Source organism: Lathyrus oleraceus, chromosome 5 (genome assembly GCF_024323335.1).
Source record: "Lathyrus oleraceus cultivar Zhongwan6 chromosome 5, CAAS_Psat_ZW6_1.0, whole genome shotgun sequence".
Lineage (NCBI taxonomy): Eukaryota > Viridiplantae > Streptophyta > Magnoliopsida > Fabales > Fabaceae > Lathyrus > Lathyrus oleraceus.
This window is the reverse complement of record NC_066583.1, coordinates 223,746,256-223,773,607: the sequence shown is the minus strand read 5'-3', so window position 1 is coordinate 223,773,607 and position 27,352 is coordinate 223,746,256. Positions and strand designations below refer to the sequence as shown.

At 36.5% G+C, this 27,352-nt stretch overlaps 1 protein-coding gene across 1 annotated transcript; it reads right to left on the bottom strand.

Moving 5' to 3' along the window:
- Positions 1-4,457: 4,457 nt before the first annotated feature.
- LOC127083140 (oil body-associated protein 1A) lies at positions 4,458-5,443 on the bottom strand. The gene is made up of 2 exons (XM_051023380.1): positions 5,263-5,443; positions 4,458-5,180 (listed from the first exon to the last, which is right to left on the bottom strand). The coding sequence occupies exons 1-2, from the start codon at positions 5,391-5,393 to the stop codon at positions 4,592-4,594; spliced, it is 720 nt and encodes a 239-aa protein (XP_050879337.1). The 5' UTR covers positions 5,394-5,443; the 3' UTR covers positions 4,458-4,591.
- Positions 5,444-27,352: the final 21,909 nt, after the last annotated feature.

Genomic DNA, 27,352 nt, shown 5'->3' with positions numbered 1-27,352 from the left:
TACATTAGAAAGATAATGTATAAGACTATTATTCTTGTACCATGTTATATTACCTTGTGTGTCTTATGAATGCTATGGATCATATTATGATGTATGCTAAATATTGTTGTTGTGTTGAATGTGAAATAAGATGTTTAAAAACCTTATGAAGATGAGTGAGGAAACCTAGATTTATAACTAGGTAAATGGACTAGAAATATAACTTAGGTTACGAATATGACTCAGATAACATTAGACAGTGAAGTTGTTGGTGTAAGCCCTAGAGGCCAATACTTTTTGGTACTTGTATCGAATTAATAAAAGGCTTTTTCTTTATTATGATTGATTAATAAAGTCCCTAGAATAGATAGTCCGTTTAATGTATTAAGTGTGACTTAATCATGAGAACACATTAAACATAAGGGCGCTATTCTTAAAGTATCCGTAGTCGAGCTTTAGTGTGAAGTGGGATAACATTAAAGCATTAAGACTATTATGTTTGTAGACTGATGATCACATCTCATGGATCATGGATAAAGAGTTATCAAGTCTTAAATATAGGTATGAATATTAGGAGTAATATTTATACCGGATTGACCCGCTATGAGAATACTATATAGAAAGTTATGCAAAGTGTCATAAGTTATTCTCATGGTGATAATAGTGTATTCCACTCTTCGACCTGAAACCACTATGGATCCTAGATGTAGAGTCGAGTGCTTTATTGCTGATCCAACGTTGTCCGTAACTGGATAACCATAAAGACAGTTGATGGGTACTCCACAAAGCATGATGAGGGACATGAGTGTCCTAGATGGAATTTGCCCATCCTGCATAACAGGATAAATGTCTATGGACCCAATATTGAACTGGACAAGGATGACACGGTCTATGCCTTGTGTTCAATATAGACATAAGGGCAAAAGGGTAATTATACACATAAGTATTATCACAGATGGTTTTGTCAGATCACATGACATTTTCGTGTCTTGGGTAGCAGTGATGTGTTGCTAGATACCGCTCACTGTTTATTATGTTAAATGCGTGATTTAATATAATTGCCAACGTCACGAAAACCTAAAGGGTCACACACAAAGGACGGATTGATGAGAGATAGAGTAACTAAGGAATACCGTAAGGTACGGTGCCCTTAAGTGAATTATAGAACATCGTAAGGTACGGTGTACTTGAGTAGAATACGAAATATGGTAAGGTACCATGGGCTTAAGTGATTTTGGGCATATTATAAGATATGGGCCAAAATACACTTAAGTGGGCTTTTAGCTTGAAGCCCACACAAGTGGTTCTATAAATAGAACCCTTGTGCAGAAGCATAAAGCGCGGTTGCATTCTTTTCGTTTTCACTCTCTCTCTCTCTCTCTCACTCAAAGTCTTCATTCGTACCAGCTAGCACTGAGATTGAAGGAACCCGTTCGTGTGGACTGAGTAGAGACGTTGTCATCGTTCAACGTTCGTGATCGCTTCGTGGATCTGCATCAAAGGTTTTGATCGTCACAAGAGATCTGCACCAAAGGTTTCGATCATCACAAGAGGTAAATATTCTATCACTGATCATGACCATTCGTAAGGATCTCTAAAGGAGAAATTTTAATTTCCGCTGCGCTTTGGGTCGCAAATTCTCCTTCAGAAGTTTATTCGATATGACACCTAAGTGAGTGTCATGGATTAATGGTAGCCATATTTAATAGTGAGATGTTTTGTATGGAATATGTGTTGTTATTGTGTGATGAAGGTGAATGTAATTGTCTTATGATTGTAGAATACAATCATGTTGTGTTATACCTAATCACATAGTCGGAAATAACCCTTGATTGTACTGCTCTAAGTCATGATACTTATATAGATTAAGATTGGGATGAATGCACCGATACTCCGCATCAATCAAATGTGTTAGAGTCCCATATGTTCAATCAAATGGGTTAGAGTAATATATGTTCAACCAAATAGATTAGAGTCCCATAGTACAACCAAATGGGTTAGAGTCCAATAGAAGAATTTGAAGTGCTCAAGAAAGTCGAAGTATGATAGAAGGATCCGTGACCCGTGTAGATAATCCTAGACGTAGGATTGTCCGAGGAAATATACATTGGTATAGTCTTCGATTAGTGATTATTTGAGTTAATGAACTCTAGAGGCACATTTCCATACATTGCGAGTTTTTTGAACTTAAGTTTATTCCCCTTGTGACTTGAGTTAGGTTTTGATTAGAACCTTGTAGAGCCGAGTGGACCCATAAGATAGGGAATCGACTGGAATTATTATCTCACTCCATGTTGTTGATTATTTTTAGGTAGTTCTGAGAAGGTGAAGGGTAAGAACAAGATATCTTGATGTCCTTTCTTGTTCGATGTTTTGGATGACTCTTTCCACTGTATAAATATCTCTTTTGAGATCATTCTATAATGATCTAGTCCTTAGTTTAGTCCCTAGTTTTATTTTAGACACCGTTGTATATATATTGTGCCATGTTTGTATTTCTTTTTGGGCATGTAATATGTACAATGTTGCCACTAGGCACTTATGTATTTCAGTACCAACATTACAACTGTGTATAATATGTATTTCTAGACATGTATTATATATGGGTGTTACAATTGGTATTAGAGCAGGTCGAATCCTCGACCTAGCCATGAAATATTATGAGTATTTCTTTCTGCCTCATATGTGTGTTGTCATAACTGTCCCAGATGTTATATTCATACTATTGACCCTGATCAACTTAATTCTAGTTGTATGAATTTTAGGATTATGGCTGACAGACCTAGAGGTCTTGGTAGATCTAGAACTCAGAATTCAGATTCAGAACCACCAAGTGGTGGTGAAGGTGTTTAGTGGTCTCAGTTTGTGCAACAGATGCATCAACAACAAAACCAATTCACGCAGTAGATGATGCAACAATTGAATGGTGTTCTTCACCCTTAAGTGGTTCCACAAGAAGCTGCAGGGGGTACTTTCCGGGATTTCTTTCGCATGAATCCTCCTGAATTTCATGGCAGATTAGATCTTGCAAATACTCATGAGTGGGTGACCAGTATAGAAAGGATTTTTCAGATAGTGCACTGTAGTGAGGAGAATAAGATTACGTTTGCTTCTCACATGATGAGAGGTCCTGCTATAAGATGGTGGGAGAATGCTTCGAATCTTATGACTAATCAAGGAGTACCCAGGGATTGAGATTATTATCTTACTCCATGTTGTTGATTATTTTCCAGGTAGTTCTGAGCAAGTCAAGAGTAAGGACAATGTAGCTTGACGTCTTTGCTTATTCGATGTTTTGGATGACTTTTTCCGCTATGTAGATATCTCTTTTGAGATCATTCTATAATGATCTAGTTCCTAGTTTTATTTTAGACACCTTTGTATATATCTTGTGCCATGTTTGTATTTCTTTTTGGGCCTATAATATGTATAATATTACCACTAGGCACTTATGTATTTCAGTACCTAGGCACTTATGTATTTCAGTACCAACGTTACAGCTGTGTATAATATGTATTTCTAGACATGTATTATATATGGATGTTAAAGACAAAACACACGCATCTGAATCAACCACTGAATCCAATTCTTTCCATCAAACACTAGAAACTTTGTATTCAAACTACCGTTTCCACCGTTCATCTTCGTTTTTTTTTGCATTGAAACTCACACAGATCTCACTGAACACTCGTGTTTTCTAATCCTACAAAATTAAGAAATACGATTCTGTTACGATTCCGATCGTAAAGTCAACACAAATTCAAGAAATAAAATTAATCACACATGCCTCACCATACACTCGTGTTTCCCTGTAAATCTTTCATGTGGATCGAAATCGGAGCTCTAGATATCAATTGTTGGTGTACAAGATTAAAGATAAAGATGAAAGAAGAAAAGAGAGAAAATAGATCTAACTATAACTTTTGAAAGAAACTCTATTAATTGCATTATAAAATTATGTTACACTTAAGGCAAACAAATTGAACAATACACATTCTAAAAACTTAAAACAAGTAAAACTCAGAAGCACACTAAAGTTACTAAAGTTCTTGAGTACCGACTTCTCAACTAAGTTATTTAAATTATGAATTATATATAATAATCAAGATTATTAATGGTTAAATCAAAATCTTGAAAAGAACAAAACATTCATAGTGTTAATGAAAATATGAAAATTCACCTTGTGCCTCGCTGAGCATTGCATATATATTACCCGATTTCTTCTCACATAGACTTTAAAAAATAAATACTCTCTCTGTATTTTTAAAAATAGATTCTAGAAAAACTTTAAAAACTGCCCCTAACACTTCCAGAGGAATCTATTCGTACTCAATTACAATATTAATCACAATCGTTTTGTACAGCTTTCACATTTGTTTAAAAGTTTCAGAAACACATGATATTATAGTAGTTGCATTATTATTATTATTAATGCCAAGTCGTGTTTCATTTAACCAACTCCCAAAACATTCCATTCATAAACAATTTGCTTTAACTTATTTCAGTCATTCAGAAATGCTGATAATAACAATATTATCAGCTTATTATTCTATCACAAGGGTGTCTGTCCCTATGAATTATTGTTTATTACACAACAGGTTCAATGTTCAAATCAAACAAAGGCCCTGGCGGCATAAGGAGGAGGTGAATCATTCTTAAGCTCAACCTCCCTAAGTCTTGTCTCAAGACCCTTCCCTCCACCATTAGCCAATGGATGAATCCCATGCGTTGGTCCAGTCATATACTCCCTACTCTTTCTCTCCTTCTTAAAGTCTATCCCCATACGCTCCTCACATCCTTGTACCAGATGATCATCGACTTGTCCATCTCTAGTGAGAGCCATCATGAGTTGAGGTATCCCAAGTGGAAGCTCATCACCTCTATCAATTTGCCAGAAATGAAAGACTTTACCATAAGTCTTGCAAACTTTCTCCATGTCTTTGTGTTCAATGGGAGAAGGAACATTTGGCATGAAGAAGTAACCACTCTTTACCTCATACAAATGAGAATGCCAGAGAGGCTTCTCCTCGTCAGGAAGAGTCAAGAAGAGATTCTCAGAGATCACGTACTCAAGCCCTATAAGCCTCGCATTCTTTTCGGGGCTGTCGTAGATAAGACACTGCCTCATTTCCTCGTTTTGGTGACCGCAGTAGTGGTGCGCCTCCACTTGGCGTGTCATGTCGTGCGAGTAAAAATGAAACCTACAAACAAAGTCATCATTAACTTTTGTCATTAAAAAATAAACATGTACTATATATAGTATATGGAGAGAGAGGTAATTACGCGCAAAGGTGTTGGTGGATTTTGTTGATGGGACCGAAACCTTGGACAGTAGATGTGACGGTCTCAACGACGGAGGTGGCGGTGTCGGTTGGTTCGCCGGGTACACGAGGTTGGCCATAGTTGCTCGACATTTTTCTGTGTTAGCTTTGTTAGATTGAAGGGTAGATAGATATATGCAAGAGTGTGGAAGTGTGGTTTTGGAGGAGTTGTTATAGAATGACAGCATTGCAAACATGCAACTTTACGCGTGGTTATGCAACTACTTGACGTGGCGAGGTATTCACAAACTGAAGATGACTATGCGTGTTATTGATAGACGAATATAAGCCACTACTATAATTTTTTTTTAAATAAAAGAAATTAATTTCTACGATGTCTTTAGTAAACGTTCTCTAGTTTTCAGAATGGACGTGAACTGCATTAACGTATGTAAATGTAAGTTTAGTTCACGTAAAAGTGGAAAAAGAAGTTGACTTTTGTCACTAGAAAGAAATCAAATGTTCCTAAGTAGATTAATTGACTTCTACAATATATTTCCAATGCTGGGTTTTTATAATATACATGATCTAGATTCAGGAAATAAAATTTTTGATTTATGCCTAAGGCACTAATTCTAGGCAAAATCTGAAAGAAAAAGAAAGCTAGAAAGAGAAATCTATGTAATGATCCATTTTTAAAATTTGATTTTGCTTTGTGCTGCAAACTTAAAGAATTTTTTTACTCAAATAATCCATCTTTTTAAATTAATTTTCTAAATAATTCTTGTTTCAAAAAAATCATTAAAATATTTCCCTTTCAATTTTATTTTAGATAATTGACAACAACTCTATAATTTTGAAATGAGGTATCAATTAGATTGACGACGTATATGGTGTTGTCAATTTAATTGATGCTAGTGTACATATTTTAAAGGGAGGTGTCAATTGGCTTGACACTAGTGTATATTATAAAATTTTTAAGTATAAATAGTAAACGTTAGCATTTCATTAAAAATACTTTTACATAAACTAACGATGATGATCAGATTGGTCATACCGGCCATCAGTTTCACACCCCTTAGGTACCCTAACTCGTTGTACTCGTTGTTGACTCACTCTAGGTGTTTGAGGATTTGAGGTCTCGGGAACATCACCAGGATCCCTAAGAAGTTGTTGCATTTCTAAGAAGTCTTGTGTATGGAGCGACACACTACCGTAACTTAGTTCACGACTCATGGCAGAGTAATTAGGATGTGTTGATGGGGTCATTGGTGTGCGACCTGAACGATTGAAGGGGGAAAATTGGTGTGAACGATTCGTTGGAGAGAGGTTGAAATGGTTGTTGTGGTGTTTGGCAACCATATGGTTGTCATGATGTTTGGGTGTTTTGGCTATGGTGTGATATTTGAGCGTTTTGGCTATATGGTATGAGGAAAGGTTGGTGTTATATGTTCCTTGGGTGTTTTGCCTATATCTTGATGTTGTATTGGGGGCATATGCATTTTGGGTGTCTTGATAATAGTCATTTTATTGGCGATGGTATGGGGGACACTCTTGGTATTGTGGTTGGGTGTCTGACATGTTTTGATTGTGAATTTGTGTGTTTGTGGATCGGTAATTTTGTTGGGTAGGGGTTATGAGTAACATGTCTGGTAATTTTCTAAGTGGTTAGACATTGAAGTTTCTTGTGTGTAAGTAGTTTGTCATGGGTCGTATAAATACATCTCTTCGGAGACAAACTCAATTGCAACTGATCTGTACCAAGTCATGTAACTATGAGTTGGTCTAGACGAGGTTGACATCACAACGTCGCATAAGACATGGTTACGACGGTTCCTCCATTTACGACACTTAGATTTAGCAAAGTCCTTCCAATAGGTAAAGTTCCATTGTCCGTTAACTTTTAGTTGGCGCCTTTCTCCAATGAATCGTTCACACCAATGTCCCCCTTCAACTGTCAAGGATGCACACCAATGACCACATCAACACATCCCAACTACTATGGCATGGGTCGCAAGCTAAGTTACGATAGCGTGTCACTCCATACACAAGACTTCTTAGAAATGCAAGAACTTCCTAAGGATATCTAGGGTGATGTTTATGAGACCTCAAATCCTCAAACTTCTGGAGTGAATCAATAACGAGTGCAACGATTTAGGATAGCTAGGGTGTGTAGAATCGGTGGCCGGTATGACCAATGTGATCATCATCGTTAGTTTTTGTAAAAATACTTTTAATCAAATGCTAATATTTACTATTTATACTAAAAGAACTCATAATGTACACCAGTGTCAGGCTAATTGACGTCTCCCTTTAAAATATGTACACCATCACCAATTGAATTGGAAACATCATGTGTAGTTGTCAATCTAATTGACGTCTCCTTTCAAAATTATAGAGTTGTCGCCAATTCGCCTGACAACAACACTGCGTCCATAATTTTTTTTGAAAGGGGTAGAGATTTTTTTAAAACATGAGTTATTTTGGACATTAATTTGAAAATGTGGGTTGCTTGGGTAAATAATTTCAAGGTTAACATTGATTTATTTATAATTTATTTGCTTGATTCTTTTATGAACATATAATGTGATATCTTGTTTTGAAGTTGAATTTTTTTTATATCTGAAAGGACGGGTAGAAATGGAATATGGGAAGAAGATGAACGATAGATGTTTAGTTTTCAAATAAGAGATTTTTTTTTTCATTTTAGGGTGTAAGTTACAAAAAAATAGGTTAAAGAGTTTGTAAAAGGAAACGAAATTGAGCAACATTTGAGCTTTTATAATTAACTCATTAATCATGACACTGATTCCTATTGTTTATGAGCACTTGCTTAACATTGTTTCAAGTCAGGCTGACGTTTGGCGACTTGTTATTATGTAATTTTGGCATTTCTTATGCCTTTACCTCATGTCTAATTGATACTCCCTTTGTCCCAAATTATAAGTCACATTTTTAAAAAAAATTATCCCAAATTATAAATCACTTTGTTAAAAAAAATCTACCCAAATTATAAGTCATTTTACATTTTTAATGCAACATCAATGACATTTTTCCAATATATCCTCTATCATTTATTACTATTTATTTTTCCAATTATGTAAATTTATGTTTCATCTATAATAAATGAAAGATAATATTATAAAGTCATGCATAATTTCTCTTTCCCATAGAACATTGATTATATTTTTTAATTCGATTGAAATATCCAAAACGTCTTATAATTTGATACGAGTGGAGTACTAAAGTAGAGGAAGCTTATAAAGTTGTATACTTAATTTTGAAGAGTAGACAATTAAAGGAGATCATGTGCAATCATCATATTTTCTATGTTGATTAATCAAATAATACAACTACTTCCTCCGTTTTAAAATGACTGTCGTCTAAAGTTTTTATACACAAATTAAGAAATATAATAATATTATCATAAAATATTACACTTTTATTAAATTAATCTTATAAATATATTGAAAGTAGTGTATAAAATAATAATAAAAGAATACAATCGAAAAAATAGCAATAATTTCTACATTGAAAAGTGAGAATGACATTTATTTTGAAACAAATTTAATTTGTTAAAATGAAAGTCATTTTAAAACAGACAAAATACTATATTTTTAATGTAGTTTGAGAACTTTAAATTTTAAATTAGTGACTAAAATATCAATGTCAACCTACCTTTTGACAATTAACATTTTGGAGAGCCTATATTATATTCAAGATTGAATGTTTTGAAAGAATTTCATGAGTGAGTTTCAATAGTATGGTTGACAAAGGATAAAAATGGGAATTTACTTCTCCTATCCTAAGTGGTGGAGAAGTACCATAAGTAAATCCCAAATAGCCTTACAAATATAGAAATGCATTTTCGGATGCACCATTTTCACAAATAAATACATGCGTAAATGAGCACACCTTTATTTTTTGTGTAGTTGTGGGGGTAAATGTCCTTCAGGTGGAGGTATAGGAAGAGAGCGAAAGATGTTGGATAATTGTTTAAAATTTATTAAAATTATACAAAGGTATTTAATTTGTTGTGGGAAGTAATTAATTAAGGGTGGATCATAAGGATGCATGACCTTGATGTTAAGGTTTTAGAGAAAATGAAGACTATTTAGAATTATTAAGAATTAATTTAATAATAATTGAATAATAGTAGATTATTTAATTTATGTATTTAATTGAAATACACTGACAGTGTAAAAGAATTTTACATCGTCGGTTAATCCTATACGTTGGATATTGAAATAAGTTTGACTTTTATTTTAAAAACCTATAAAATAATGCAAACGGGTGATGGTGATGAATCGACATTGTAAATCTTTTTACACTGACAATGCATAGTAATTAATCCCTTAATTTATTTAAATTAAAGGGGAAATAATGAGTTTGGGGTGGATAGTGTGAATTGTGGAGAATTAAAATAAATAATGTAAGTTAGTAATAAGCCGGGCCTTAGTGGAATATTAGAAAGATAGAATTAGGTTTTGATTTATAATGAGAAGAGCGAGGGAAAAATTTTACAGGACGTGAAACTTTTTTTTATATTCCCGCGTTCAATTTTTATTCGATTTATTTCTTTTTTATTTCATTTTTAATCCAAATAAAAATTGTTAAATAAGTAAGAATGAATATAATAATTAAATTGTTTTATTTGCTTTTATTAAAGATTATGTGATTTTATTTTATCAAATTTTAAACTCATTTTGATCACTGAGGTATTATTAGGATAAATTAATATTGAAACTCTAGATGTGCCATTATATAAGTCAAATTGGCCAATTGATTTTCATCAACCGCTACTAACATCAGACGTACTTCTCCATTTCAATTAAAAAAATAGATAATAAGAAAAAGCATAAAAGCTAAAGGGAGCTTTCTTCTTCCCTCTCTCAGCCACGACTCACAACCGCATTCACCTCAACAAACAACAAACCTCAACTTGCGCTCTTCACCATTTCATCCTTCATTTACAATGGATCATCCTTCATACTCAACATCAACCATTCCGGCGAGAAAAGCCTCCTTCGTGTTCCTCCGACAACCACCATTAAACCTATGCCTCACAACCTTTTCACCATCCCACCTTAAACCACACAACTTTCCTCTTCAAACACTTTTAACCTTCGATCTTCTATCATCAAACAACAATCTCAGCTTCCCTCCATACAAAACTCATCAGCCACTGAAACTTCATACCCACACTCTCATCTCTATTTAACAAACCAAACTTCCTCCCTCACCTTTACCAGAAATCATCATTATCACTAACATACTCCATCACTGACCATATCTTAACAACAACCCTCTCATTGCCGCAAACTCTGATTCACTCACTCCGTCCATTCTCGTCACCACCGCACCAACAACAATAACACAAGCATCACATTTAGCATCGCAACCATACTTCGATTTCATTCAGTTCAACTCAGATTCAACTCGACCAAGTTTCGCTTATGTGAGTTTCGCTACTTTTGTGGGTAAGTGAAGCTAGCGGAAATATACTCGAACGTATTGTACGCTCGAACATACAACAGAGTCGTCATCAAAATTTATTTATTCCCGAAGGAAAGATAAAACATCGATAAAACTCGGGGGAAAGAGATATGTTGGGTAAGGAAGTTGGCTATGCAAGGGGAAGGTATTAGCACCCCTAACATCCATATTACCCCATGAGAACCGTTTTGATTGTTCTTGCTCGAATGGGTGTGATCTAAAGATTACTCGCAAAAGAATGAAGGAAAAGAAAGTAAATAGATAGAGTGCTAGGTGAGGATTGGGGCCCTCATGCCTACGTATCCTCATAGTGCAATGAGGAATTCAGAGTTCCGTAGTTCATAGAACTATGGATGGAAGGTGAAAAGAAGCGGTGATAACAAGGGTGAAAATATGAATCCAAGAGTAAAACTGGTACGAACCAACAAGTGAGGGGCCTAAGGCATGGTATCACTGTATTGGAGTAACCGAAAAGAAAGGAATTAAGTGTTTGGTTTCACAACGCAAACAACTCTTGGTTCACAAGAAGGTACAAGATGGAGCTCAAAGGGATATTGTATTTGTCTCAAATAGGGTATATCACATGAAGTGAATAAAGGTAGAATGTGAATGCATCATGGAGATGAATGAACTGAATGACCGAAGTCACAGAAGTGAAGGTTTGGTAACAAGTGAATGAAGAGGTATAGTTTGAAACCAAAGGTAAGGGTATATCAGAATCCATAAGATAAATTGTATTTGTAACCCAAGAGTAAAGGCAACACGACTAAGATGTGGAGGGACAGAGGCATACCCACTGTATTATCTTACCAATAGGAGGTGTTTGGCATCAAGGAAAATATCTCTTGATTCACAAGATGGACAAATGTCCTAAAAGGATGAGTATGGGATCCACAAGAAAGTGTTGTTTGGATACAAAGAAGAATATATCACTTGATGGGGAACATACAACTTGAGATCAAAGAGAAATATTGTCTTGGATCCATGAAGGAATAAATCCTGAGCCGAAGAGAAAAAGAGGTATAAACTAGGATGTGGAGGGACAGAGGCATACTCACTCTTGTCATAACCAGAAACAAAGAGAATTAAGTGTTTGGGTACAAGCCAAACAACTCTTGGTTTACAGAAAAGCATTGGTTACCGAATCCAAGGAGAAAAGTATTTGATCTCAAAAAGATGGTATTGATTAATGAAAGAATGATGGATAATAAATAAGGTAGCTCGTGGAGAATCTAAATTCTCCTACCTATGTATTCTCATTGTGCAATGAGAAAATCAGAGCTTTCGTAGTTCAGGCCATTACGGCTGAAACGAAGAAGAACAAATTGATTGCCAGGGTGAAAACCCCTTCAAGGCTGAAAAAGGAGTGACAAGGTTCACAACCTTCTAGGAAAGATATCACTACCAGAGTTTATAATTATGAAAGTAAGGAACTAAACTACCAAAGTTTACCACCTCTCAAGGCAAAGAAAACTGAGTTGCCAAGGCTTACCACCTCACAAGGCAAAGAACAAGTGCAAAGGTTTACTGTAACACCCTTCTAAATACCCCAAATTATTATAATTAAAATAACAATATATTCATCAGAGTAATTATGCCCCGAAGGGTGTCACACAATCATTTCACAATTCATCCTGTCATGCTCATTTATTTAATTCAAAATATAAAGTATCTGCATAATACGCAGCGGATAGAAATCAATTCAATTATTCCAAACATGTAACATATTACATGCAAAATAGTTCGCAACCAATCAATAAAATATTCAAACATCCCATCCCGATGTTACATCTATCAGAGCATGACCCACTAGGAGACTACACTAGACTCCAAGCATTCGATTCTACTCAACTCAGTTCTCGTTACCTGAAAAACAGTTGTAAGGGTGAGTTCCTCAATCAATAAATAAGCATTATAAAATATTATGTCATGTTAAGTAATTTAACACATCGATCACCCTAATTACAACACACATTCAGTAACAGCACATCAATTCAACATCATGCTCAACACCAACATACAACACAAGTATAATCTCGTATCATACTCCATAACAACACAAACACACGTATAATATTGGAATACATCCATTCATATTATACGCCATACATACATTATGCAATGAGACTCCACACGTGCGGTACCGACTATTCTTGAACATATAGTTCAAGCTCACCGATCCCTCCGGATTCGGCTACTAAGCTCATTAGTCCCACTCATTGAGATCTAATGACTCACTCACTAATTCCTCACCATGGGAATTAGCTACAGCCCCGAAGGCTAGACTATGCACACTAATCATCTAGTATGCAACATCAACAACAAATCCACAATGATTCGCTCACTAATTCCTCACTATGGGAATTAGCTACAGCCCCAAAGGCTATGCTATGCACGCTAATCATCTAGCAATGCAGCATCAACAACAATTCACAACGGACATAAGCTCACACTCTAAGCCATACAACAGTCCATTCACAACACAGGCATAATACATACATTCACATCATTATGCATGCCATCATACATCATCAACACATCATTATCATGTAAATAATTTAAACACAGTATTAGCACTCTCTACTAATACTTATACTGCTCACAACAGCGGGGTATAATCCCTATCACATCATGTGCCAACATAGGCCAGCTCTCAATTATGTACACAACATTAAACTACCCATTTTTCCACTCTGCAACATACTATATCAATTTTTCCACAGCTCAAAGCTCACAGGTCGGCGCAAAGACTCTGCTCAACTGGAGGGAGTCAGCGCAAAAGCCCTATGCGTCGACGCATACAGTCGACGCTTAGCTCACTGGTCGACGCAAAACTACCATGCGTCGACGCATGCAGTCAGCGCATGCCTCACGGGTCAGCGCACGCCGACCCTATGGTCGACCGCTCGCGCGCAGACTCAGATTTTCTGAGTTTTCCAGGGTTCCGTTAGCTTATGTTTCACAGGTTTTCCGGCCGTTTCCTCAACTACAACCATCTCTAAACAGAACAATTCGTCCGGTAAATTGGTAGCGCCGATTCAAGTTTTTAATTGGGATTCGTGCCCTAGTCTAACATTTACGAATCACACGACTATCGATTCAATTTACAGGTTTTAACACCGTTTATCCAACATCAAATTCAGCGTATACAGTCCCAATTAGGGTTAAGTCGACGGCTTATCACTACCCATTACATATTATCCCATAATACCCATTAATCGACGATAAACCCCCCTTACCTGAGTTAATCCGGCGATTCTATAAGCTTCGAGATCTTCCTTCTTCAACCTTTGCTCTACAGCTCTTTGCCCTTTTCCTCTTCTCTGCAGCTTCTCTGAGTTTCACGTAAAAACTTATTTTCCAAATGAACCCTATTTCCTTATTCCACTTATATATTTTCCAATAATAATTATTATTCCAAAATAATAACAATTATAATCCAATAATAATATTCCAATAATAAAATAACCCAATTATTCAATTAAATTAATATTATACTATTAACTCAATTTAAATAATTATTTTATTTTATTGGGGTGTTACAACTCTCCCCCACTAAAAGAGTTTTCGTCCTCGAAAACATACCTCAAGCGAATAACTCCGGATAAGACTCCTTCATCTTACTCTCCAGTTCCCAAGTCACATTGCCACCTGCTGGTCCTCCCCAAGCTACCTTCACCAAGGCAATCTCTTTACCCCGCAACTGCTTCAACTCTCGATCCTCGATCCTCATAGGCGATGTTTCAACAGTCAGGTTATCTCTCACCTGTACATCATCTACTTGGATTACATGCGACGGATCATGAATGTACCTCCTCAACTGAGACACATGAAAAACCTCGTGCAAATTCGCAAGCGACGGCGGTAAAGCGATACGATAGGCTACCTCCCCTATCCGCTCCAAAATCTGATAAGGACCAATAAATCGAGGTGTCAACTTCTTTGACTTCAAAGCTCGACCAACACCAGTTATCGGAGTGACGCGAAGAAACACATGATCTCCCTCTTGGAACTCAAGTGACTTCCTCCTCTTGTCATGATAACTCTTCTGACGACTCTGAGCAATTCTCATCTTCTCCTGAATCATCTTAATCTTTTCTGTAGTCTGTTGAACAATCTCCGGTCCAACCACAGCACTCTCACCGGACTCATACCAACATAAAGGTGTCCGACATCTCCTACCATACAAAGCTTCAAACGGTGCCATACCAATGCTCGAATGAAAACTATTGTTGTAGGTAAACTCAATCAAAGGCAAATAACAATCCCAAGCACCTCCTTTTTCCAAAACACAAGCCCTCAAAAGATCCTCTAATGACTGAATCGTCCTCTCAGTTTGACCATCAGTCTGCGGATGATATGCAGAACTCAATCTCAGCTTAGTTCCCAACGCCCTCTGCAAACTTTCCCAGAACTTCGATGTAAATCTAGGATCTCTGTCCGAAACAATACTCGACGGAATACCATGCAAACTTACAATTCTCTCAATGTACAACTCGGCTAATCTCTCTAACGGATAATCCATTCTGATCGGAATGAAATGAGCCGATTTCGTCAATCTATCCACAATCACCCAAATAGCCTCAAAATTCTTACTCGTCCTCGGTAACCCAGAAACAAAATCCATACTGATACTGTCCCACTTCCACTCTGGAATAGCCAACGGTTGCATTAGCCCAGACGGCTTCTGATGCTCAATCTTCGACTTCTGACAAGTCAAACAAGAATAAACAAAACTTGAAATTTCTCTTTTCATTCCCGGCCACCAAAATAACTTTTTCAAATGATGATACATCTTCGTAGCTCTAGGATGAATACTCAAACCACTACGATGTCCTTCCTCAAGAATACTCTTCTTAAGTTCTGTGACATCCGGAACGCACACCCGACTACCAAATCTCAAAACACCATTCTCATCAACTCTGAATTCACCACCTTGACCTTGATTCACTAACGTCAACTTATCAACCAAAAGCATATCGGATTTCTGACTCTCTCTGATCTCGTCCAGAATACCACTTGTTAACTTCAACATTCCCAATTTAACACTATTGTGAGTACTCTCACACACCAAACTCAAGTCTCTGAACTGCTCAATTAAATCCAATTCCTTAACCATCAACATAGACATATGTAATGACTTCCGACTCAACGCATCAGCCACTACATTTGCTTTACCCGGATGGTAATTCAAACCAAAGTCATAATCCTTCAGAAATTCTAACCATCTCCTCTGTCTCATATTCAGCTCTTTCTGATCAAACAAATACTTTAAACTCTTATGGTCACTGAAAACCTCAAATCTTGACCCGTACAAATAATGCCTCCATAACTTCAGAACAAATACCACAGCTGCCAACTCTAAATCGTGTGTCGGATAGTTCCTCTCATGAACTCTCAGCTGTCTCGAAGCATAAGCTATAACCTGCTTATTCTGCATCAATACACCACCTAAACCCAACAATGAAGCATCACAGTAAACCTCAAACGATTCCGACGAACTTGGTAATATCAGAATAGGAGCAGTAGTCAACCTTCTCTTTAACTCTTGGAAACCTTCTTCACATTTCGAGTCCCAAACAAACGCTTGCCCCTTTCTAGTCAACATCGTCAACGGTAACGCCAACTTAGAAAATCCCTCAATAAATTTCCTATAGTAACCTGCAAGTCCAAGAAAACTCCTTATCTCAGAAACTGACTTCGGAGCTTCCCACTTAGATACCGCTTCTATCTTAGAAGGATCAACAGCAACACCACCTCTTGAAATCACATGACCAAGAAAACTAACTTCTTCTAACCAAAATTCACACTTAGAGAGTTTAGCAAATAGCTTCTTTTCTCGTAGAACTTCCAAGACCACTCTCAAATGCTCAGCATGTTCTTCTTCAGACTTCGAGTACACCAAGATGTCATCAATAAACACCACAACAAACTGATCTAGGTACGGGTGGAAAATCCTATTCATATACTCCATGAATACTCCAGGCGCATTAGTCACACCAAAAGGCATTACAGAATACTCATAATGTCCATACCTTGTTCTGAAAGCAGTCTTCTGAATATCCTCAGTTTTCACACGTATCTGATGATACCCAGATCTCAAATCTATCTTGCTGAACACACTCGCACCAACCAACTGATCCATCAAATCATCAATCCTCGGCAAAGGATACCGATTCTTGATCGTCACTTTATTCAGTTGTCTGTAATCCACACACAACCTCATAGTACCTTCTTTCTTCTTAACCAATAACACTGGTGCACCCCACGGTGACACACTCGGACGAATAAATTTCTTATCCAACAGATCTTCCAACTGACTCTTCAATTCAGCTAACTCAACAGCAGACATACGGTACGGAGCCATAGATATCGGCCTAGTACCAGGTACCAAATCAATCGAGAACTCGACTTCACGCTCTGGCGGTAACTCATTCACTTCTTCCGGAAACACATCAGGAAAGTCACACACCACTGCTAGATCACGAATCACCAGTTTATCTTTAGCCTCTAAAGTTGCCAACAGCATAAACAACTCTGCCCCATCTGCCATTTCCTCATTCACCTGCCTCGCTGACAGAAACAATTTCTTTCCTTCCTCAACCTCAGGAAATATCACCGTCTTATCAAAACAGTTGATATAAACTCGGTTAAACACCAACCAGTTCATACCCAAGATAACATCAATCTGCACTAATGGAAGACACACAAAGTCTATCCCAAAATCTCTACCAAAAATATTCAAAGGACAACTCAAACAAACCGAAGTAGTAGTCACTGAACCCTTCGCAGGAGTATCAATCACCATACTTCCAAGCATCTCAGATATCTCTAACTTAAGTCTCACAGCACAATCCAAAGATATAAAGGAATGAGTAGCACCTGTGTCAATAATAGCTATAAGAGGAAAGCCATTAATATAACACGTACCTCTGATCAAACGATCATCTGCAGAAGTCTCAGAACCTGATAGAGCAAAAACCTTGCCTCCTGACTGATTCTCCTTCTTCGGCTTGGGACACTGTGGACTGATATGACCCAACTCTCCACAGTTGAAACAAGTTACAGTCTTCAACCGACATTCTGCAGCCAAATGACCACCCTTGCCACACTTGAAACACTTCATCTCAGCACTGGTACACTCATGAACACGATGTCCAGCCCGACCACATCTATAACACTTAACAGGAGCACTCGAGTCTCCCCCACTAGGCCTCTTCATCCCACTCTGCTTCTGGAACCCTTTGCCAGCTGCATACGGTTTTCCACGATCCATCTGATTCTTACCCTTCCTATCAACCCTCTGCTGATAGCTCTCTGCTCTAGCCTTGGAATCCTGTTCAAAAATTCTGCAACAGTCAACCAAATCAGAAAACACTCTAATCCTTTGATACCCAATAGCTTGTTTGATCTCAGGACGCAACCCGTTCTCAAACTTCACACATTTCGAAAATTCCCCAGCAGCCTCATTATAGGAAGTATAGTACTTTGACAGCTCGGTGAACTTCGCAGCATACTCAGTAACCGACCTGTTACCCTGCTTCAATTCCAAAAACTCTATCTCTTTCTTTCCTCTGACATCTTCTGGAAAATACTTTCTCAGGAACCTTTCCCTGAACACAGCCCAAGTGATCTCAGTATTCCCAGCAGATTCCAACTCTGTGCGGGTAGCAACCCACCAATCATCAGCTTCCTCTGACAGCATATGTGTACCGAACCTGACCTTCTGGGTATCAGCACACTCAGTTACTCTGAAGATCCTCTCGATCTCCTTCAACCACTTCTGAGCACCATCTGGATCGTATGCTCCCTTGAACATTGGAGGATTGTTCTTCTGGAACTCACTCAGTTGACGAGCAGCTCCCATTCCTACAACATTCGGATTTCCTCCAAGTACTCCAGCCAGCATACCCACAGCCTCAGCAATCGCAGCATCGTCTCTACCTCTTCCAACCATCTCTACTCTGAAAACCCAAACAACTAAACCAATAAGTACTGATAGGGTTACACAACACCTATCCCGTACAGGGGAAACAGAATAATTACGACTCGACTCGACCGACTATGCTCTGATACCACTAATGTAACACCCTTCTAAATACCCCAAATTATTATAATTAAAATAACAATATATTCATCAGAGTAATTATGCCCCGAAGGGTGTCACACAATCATTTCACAATTCATCCTGTCATGCTCATTTATTTAATTCAAAATATAAAGTATCTGCATAATACGCAGCGGATAGAAATCAATTCAATTATTCCAAACATGTAACATATTACATGCAAAATAGTTCGCAACCAATCAATAAAATATTCAAACATCCCATCCCGATGTTACATCTATCAGAGCATGACCCACTAGGAGACTACACTAGACTCCAAGCATTCGATTCTACTCAACTCAGTTCTCGTTACCTGAAAAACAGTTGTAAGGGTGAGTTCCTCAATCAATAAATAAGCATTATAAAATATTATGTCATGTTAAGTAATTTAACACATCGATCACCCTAATTACAACACACATTCAGTAACAGCACATCAATTCAACATCATGCTCAACACCAACATACAACACAAGTATAATCTCGTATCATACTCCATAACAACACAAACACACGTATAATATTGGAATACATCCATTCATATTATACGCCATACATACATTATGCAATGAGACTCCACACGTGCGGTACCGACTATTCTTGAACATATAGTTCAAGCTCACCGATCCCTCCGGATTCGGCTACTAAGCTCATTAGTCCCACTCATTGAGATCTAATGACTCACTCACTAATTCCTCACCATGGGAATTAGCTACAGCCCCGAAGGCTAGACTATGCACACTAATCATCTAGTATGCAACATCAACAACAAATCCACAATGATTCGCTCACTAATTCCTCACTATGGGAATTAGCTACAGCCCCAAAGGCTATGCTATGCACGCTAATCATCTAGCAATGCAGCATCAACAACAATTCACAACGGACATAAGCTCACACTCTAAGCCATACAACAGTCCATTCACAACACAGGCATAATACATACATTCACATCATTATGCATGCCATCATACATCATCAACACATCATTATCATGTAAATAATTTAAACACAGTATTAGCACTCTCTACTAATACTTATACTGCTCACAACAGCGGGGTATAATCCCTATCACATCATGTGCCAACATAGGCCAGCTCTCAATTATGTACACAACATTAAACTACCCATTTTTCCACTTTGCAACATACTATATCAATTTTTCCACAGCTCAAAGCTCACAGGTCGGCGCAAAGACTCTGCTCAACTGGAGGGAGTCAGCGCAAAAGCCCTATGCGTCGACGCATACAGTCGACGCTTAGCTCACTGGTCGGCGCAAAACTACCATGCGTCGACGCATGCAGTCAGCGCATGCCTCACGGGTCAGCGCACGCCGACCCTATGGTCGACCGCTCGCGCGCAGACTCAGATTTTCTGAGTTTTCCAGGGTTCCGTTAGCTTATGTTTCACAGGTTTTCCGGCCGTTTCCTCAACTACAACCATCTCTAAACAGAACAATTCGTCCGGTAAATTGGTAGCGCCGATTCAAGTTTTTAATTGGGATTCGTGCCCTAGTCTAACATTTACGAATCACACGACTATCGATTCAATTTACAGGTTTTAACACCGTTTATCCAACATCAAATTCAGCGTATACAGTCCCAATTAGGGTTAAGTCGACGGCTTATCACTACCCATTACATATTATCCCATAATACCCATTAATCGACGATAAACCCCCCTTACCTGAGTTAATCCGGCGATTCTATAAGCTTCGAGATCTTCCTTCTTCAACCTTTGCTCTACAGCTCTTTGCCCTTTTCCTCTTCTCTGCAGCTTCTCTGAGTTTCACGTAAAAACTTATTTTCCAAATGAACCCTATTTCCTTATTCCACTTATATATTTTCCAATAATAATTATTATTCCAAAATAATAACAATTATAATCCAATAATAATATTCCAATAATAAAATAACCCAATTATTCAATTAAATTAATATTATACTATTAACTCAATTTAAATAATTATTTTATTTTATTGGGGTGTTACATTTACCACCTCTCAAGAAAAAGAATTGAACTGCCTAGGTCTACCACCTCTCAAGGAAAAGAACAAGTGTCAAGTTTTACCACCTCTCAAGGCAAAGAATTGAATTGCCAAGGTTTACCACCTCACAAGGCAAAGAACAAGTGCCAAGATTTACCACCTATTTCATTCAAATCTTTCTTTGCCTTGTGAGGTGGTAAATCTTTGTCATACCCCAAACTTTTCCTACTTTTTTTATTTAATTCGCCTAGCTTATGGTTTTGTTCATTTGCATATTTTTTTTCTTTTTGATCATACATTCATCGACATTTGCGTTTGGTAACAAATTTAGGCCATGGGTTCGGTAATACTAGATTTAATCGGTTTAAATAAATTTTTGAGGTGGATATTATTTGATAATTATTCGGGTTTATTTCTCGTATTACTTGTAGTGGGAATCATATCTTTATTTGAGATTCATGGTTATCAGGGGGGATTGAAATAATCATCACTTAATTCAGAGGTTTGCTTGGATTCAAAGGAAAGGGGAAATTTGGAATAAAAGGAAGATTTCATTTATTTATTGAAAAATATCACTTCTCAAAAGTACTAAAAGTCATGGGTTAAGCCGCTCAAAATTCAAGCCAAAATTGGTAGAAAAATCAAGGCAAATGCATGAAAATTCGAATTAATTACTAGTGACTCTTTGCCTTACATCTTAACTTGGTATTTTTGCTAAACTCCAACACCATTGGTCTCTAACTACCCGTAACTACCTATTTCTCCACAAGCCATTCATTTACCTAATTACCCTTAACTACCATAACTTCTAAACTAACATAAAAATTCCAAACAAACACAAATCTCAACTTCCATTTTTTCACTCAATCCTAGCCACTCTTAATTATTAATCATATGGTTGAAATTGATGATCTACAACTTGAGCTTATATTAATTTCTAACCATTGATAAAACTAATACTTGGATCACAATCCAAAGATGATCATTCACCTACCAAGTCTATATAAACATGTTATTTCTCATAATTTTGGCCTTAGCTAATATCACTAACCTAACTTAGAAAATTCACAATTAACCATTATTTTTCCATCATTTTTCTTCTATTATCTCTCAACTTCTCTCTCAATATTCATCTTCTCCCTCACCCTCACTAAAGTTCATTTTCATCATTATTTAAAATTTTACATTGAAGTTCTAAAATGGTGGAACTTGGTCATCAACAATTTCTATATTATCATCAACAATTATCAATCAACAATTCAAACATTATCATCAAAAATCACCCATTAACAATTTCTACAACAATCATCATCTAAAGTTTATCAAGATTTACCAACAATCATCATCCAAGATTCATCAATTCAAGCTTATCCATCAATATTCTACATTCATGATTCATCTTCTACATTCATTCATCAATCAAAATAATTATCAAAGCTTGAAAGTTAATTGCATTGATGGAGCTTATTCTTGAAGTATTTTAGGTTTCTTTTCGGCGCTCCGCTTTCAACGCTAACCGGAGCAAATCTCCGCTCCGTCGGTAATCCTTTATCTCTTCCACACCCTTGCCATGAATTATTGGATGTTTGTTGGTTGATTGATTTAAGCTACTGTTTTGGATTTGCTTATTAGATAATCACTTATTTTTGCATGGAACACATAAACTTGAAAATAGTTATTCTTTAATTCTTAACTATTATTAACATGTGAATATACCATTTGAATCGATTTTTCGCGCTGATCATGAATATATAATTAGTTTTTCGTTCCAATGTATATTTTAGCCAAACCGACTGATTCTTAATTGAATTTTTGTCCACTTTTGCTATTTTTTTCGATATAATTCGTAGTTTGTTTCGTAATTTGCAGTGTATATTTTATTTTTTGTGAAATTATAATTTCAACAATATATTAACTCGTCGAATTCGATTCAATTGATCGTTAAAAAAAATATATATATTCAAAGCTGTTTTTTTCGCGTTCCCTGCTACTACTGCATTTTATTTACTGCATAATACATAATATCTCAATTACTTACTGCATATTCATATTCATTATTATATTAACTTGTTATATTTTAAATATCATTATTATACTAACTACTTTTATTAGTACATTTTAGTTAGTTAGTTAAGAAAAATATACGATAGTATTTAATTAGATTTAATACGTTAGTTATTTAGTAATAAATACATACATTAGTAGCTTTAGTTAATGACACAGTAGTTTTAGATAGTTAAATAATATGTTAGCTTTAGTTAGGAGAATGTACATGTTGGTTTCTTAGGAAAAACATCAGTAGCCAGTAAGACTATATAATACATTTAGTTTAGAAACCACCACTAGCTTTAGCTAGATATGTAATATAGTAGTTCTAGATAGGAACTGATACACTAGTCTTAGACTATAACACATAAATACATTAGTTATAATGATATCCATTAGTCCTAGTCTAAGAAATTCATACTAGTTTTAGTTTAATAAATAAAATTAATTTTAGTTTAATAATAACCATTAGTGTTAGTTTAGTGAAAATGCTAGAATTAATTTCTCTTTTAATTAGTTTTAGTGATTATTGAATATGCTAGAAGTAGAATCAATGTATTAGTTGATTATTTTTGAGTAATTGATAAATCTTCTGTTGGTTCATATAATTAATTAATTAAATCTTTAATTAATTTTTTTTAATTCATGACTTAATAGCCCTTGATTGATTTAATTATTTGGTCAAATATACTTTGATCAAGTAATTAGATTAACAACTTTAAGACCTTTTAATATGACATTCTCATGAATAATTGCATGTTCCCTTAACTTAGGTTTGTATAGAATTCAACTGGTATAATCTGTCTGATCAATTTATTAGATTTATTGTGTACTTAATTCAACTAGTATTTTTCACTTCCATTGATTGTGTTGATCAAAGTTTACTTTGACCAACCAAATTCTTTGCAATGTGCTTAATTCCTCAAGCCTATTCAAGTGATCAAAAGACCATTGATCACTTATTATGGCAAGTATATCGTGCTCAAGCTATTTTGGATATGCTGAATGTCAGGATCTCCAGACTTCAAGGTTCAAAGGCAATGTCAAGACTTCAAGTCAACACCAGTCAAGCATAGCTAACAGAGTGAACTATTTCTCAAGCACAACAAAGGTATCAACACTTGGCAAGTGTGATTCAAATTGTATGTCATGAGCCTTAAGTAATGAAGAATGATGAGACAATGTTTCTTTTACCCTTGTCTATAGTGACTTTGCGTACAGAGCGTAGGCCCTAGCTATTCAAAGCATTCTCCCTCACTCATAGACTTTAGCACAATTCGTATCAAACAATTGTCAAGTCTTCTCAATACAACAAACAACATGGCATCATCAAGACCAATATTCAGGATCTTCTCAATAACCAGAAGCCTCTAACAACACTCGTCAATTATGATAAGAGTTACACGTTGTGAGCCTTAAGTAATGAGGAATGATGAGACGAAGTTTCTCCTAGCCTTGTCTTGAGTGACTTTGCGTACGGGGCGTAGGCCCTAGCTATTCAAAGCACTCTCCCTCATTCATAGATTTTAGTATAATTTGAATCATGTAATTGACAAGTTTTCTTCAAGCAAGCATAAATCTTTCAACACTTCAATAATGGAGCACCTTTGCTATTAGAAACTTGTGGTTATACACCCTCTTTCAATCAATTATTTGCCTTGTAAGGTGATAAACTTTGACACTATCCTTGAAAGGTGATAAACCTTGGCAATTCAATTTAGTTCTTTTCCCTGAGAGTCATGGACTCTAGCACCTGTTTCTCTTTGCCTTGTAAGGTGGTAAACCTTGGCACTTGCCTAGCAAGATGATAAACCTTGGCACTTTTTCTTCTCCTTGTAAGGTGATAAACCTTGGCAATTCAATTTAGTTCTTTTCCCTGAGAGTCATGGACTCTGACATCTGATTCTCTTCGCCATGTAAGGTGATTAACCTTGGCATTACAATTCAGTTCCTTGACATCATCAGTTTTAAACTTTGGCAGCGATACCTTACCTAGAAGGTTGTGAACCTTGACACTCTTTTTCCAGCCTTGAAGGGTAGTGTACCTTTGGCAAATCAATCTCGTTTCCTTTTGTTTCATCCGTAGTAGGCTGAACTACGATTGCTCTGATTTTCTCATTGCACGATGAGAATACGTAGGCACGAGGGTTCGAATCCTCCATGAGCATACTTATTTATTCCTCCCGCCTTAGGGCACCATTCATATCTTTCACTATCCATTATCCACCTTCAATCATAAACCGTTCACCTAGTGACGTACTGTTTCTTTGAAACTGAAATACAGTTTTCTTTGGATATCCATATACACCATTTTAGGACCATATAGTGGAAAATCCACATTTGTACCTAGAGTTGTTTGGCTTGTACCCAAAGATTTAATTCTTCTTTTTCGGCCCAACCATATAGTGATACCATGCCTTAGGTCCCTCACTTGTGGTTTGTGCCACCTTCCCTCTATGGTACAAATTCCATGTCTCCTATGGATTCCAATGTATACCCTGACCTTTGGTTTCAAATTATACCTCTTTAGTTGCTTGTTACCAAATATTCAATTATGTGACTTTGGTCATTCATTCCATTCATCTCCATGATACATTCATATTCTACATTCATTCACTTCAGGTGATATACCCTATTCTTTGAGACAAATACAATATCCCTTTGAGATCTATCTCGTACTCCCCTGTGAACCAAGAGATGTTTGTGCTATGAAACCAAACACTTAATTCGTTTCTTTTCGGTTATTCTAATACAGTTATACCATGCTGTAGGCCCCTCACTTGTTGGTTTATACCAGTTTTACTCTTGGGTTCATATTTGACCCCTTTTTGGAGTTCAAATCAGATAATCCTTTGGTTTAGACCATATCAGTTATGACTCTTCTTTCACCTCATACCACTAGTTCTTTGAACTACAGAGCTCTAAATTCCTCATTGCACTATGAGGATACATAGGCATGAGGGCCCCAATCCTCACCGAGCACTTTATCTATTTCTTTTCCTTTTCCCCTTATTCTTTTGCGAGCAATCTTTAGTTATCACACTCATTCGAGCAAGAACAATTAGAACGGTTCCCATGGAGTACCATGGTTGTTAGGGGTGCTAATACCTTCCCCTTACATAACCGACTTCCTTACCTAACATATCTCTTTCTCTCAGGTTTTATCGATATTTTCCCTTTCCTTCGGGAATAAATAAAGTTCGATGACGACTTTGTTGTATGTTCGAGCGTGCGATGCATTCGAGTATATTTCCGCTAGCTTCAGTAAGTTGTGGTTCTGTTGTATTTGAGATCATTAGTATTGATAATTATGTATTTAAGTGTTTTTTAGTTTTGATATTTCGATTACGTGTGCTTTTTGTATCAATTCGATTTTGGACTCTATGCTGGACTTTTGTTAGTTTTATACATGTAATGAGTATGTAATCATGTAAATATTTGGAATGTGTGATATTGGCTTTTGTTTATTATTGAACTGAAATTGGATCCGAGCATATTACGTGTGTTTGGTTTTGTTTTGTTTGTCCACATACGTTACATACATTTTGTTTCGATTGCAATGAGCGTATTCCGCATTATCATATTGATGGCTGGTTCTCTTTTGTTTACTTGCAACATTTCGATTCTATTATCGTCACATTTAACTCATATATGTACACGCTTTTGGTAGTTCGACGTAGCGTCAATTCACGTTTGCTTTTGCTACTTGGCGTTTCGTCACGTGACGTTACTTTTCATTATAATACGATACGTTGCGTTATGTGTTGTTTGTGTTTCATTTCGATTGCGATGATCACGTTTCACACCAGCAGCTTGCTGTTTGATTCGTGCTAGCAAGCGACATTTTAATTTTATTGCATTTAAATCAGATTTAAAATATGCGTTGGCAACTTCGTATTGCACGTCTTCGCGTTACATGAACTCAATTCGCGTTCTTGCGTTGCGTTTAATTTAACACACACACAATTACCTTTCGATTCATTTGTGATGAATATATGTTGGTCAAGATGTTATGTGCACATTGTTGTCCTATCATTTTGCTGAGTGTGTGTGCGCGATATTGCGTTTCGTATGATTTGCAGTATTAATTTGCGCGTGAGAACTCACGACCTTGCGTTAATTCGTGCGTTAACTTTCGCGACGTTAGAATTCCCGCTCCTTGTTAGAATTCACGTCATCATATTACAAAACCATTTCAAAACCGTTAGAATTTGCAACCTTCTATCTCAATTCGCGCGTCTCATTTATTTCAAAACCATTTCAAAACCAAAATCAAACCATTTTCTAACGTGAATCACAACGTTTGATCAATATCAAGTTCTTTTTCCGAAATAAAACCAAAGCCATTTAATTTAATTAAACTTCAAATATTTTTATAAAAGTGGATGAAAAAGGACTAGTTTGGCGTATGCTTCTCTTTTCTCTGAGTACTTGGACGTCAGTTGTATAGCTTGTGTTCCAACAACTTATTGTCTT

What these genes read in the sequence shown, in the direction of transcription:
- LOC127083140 (XM_051023380.1), bottom strand. Translation starts at nt 5,393, where the DNA reads ATGTCGAGCAACTATGGCCAACCTCGTGTACCCGGCGAACCAACCGAC. An exon ending in ATCCACCAACACCTTTGCGC is followed by an intron (nt 5,181 to 5,262) that starts GTAATTACCTCT and finishes CTTTGTTTGTAG; the next exon opens with GTTTCATTTTTACTCGCACG.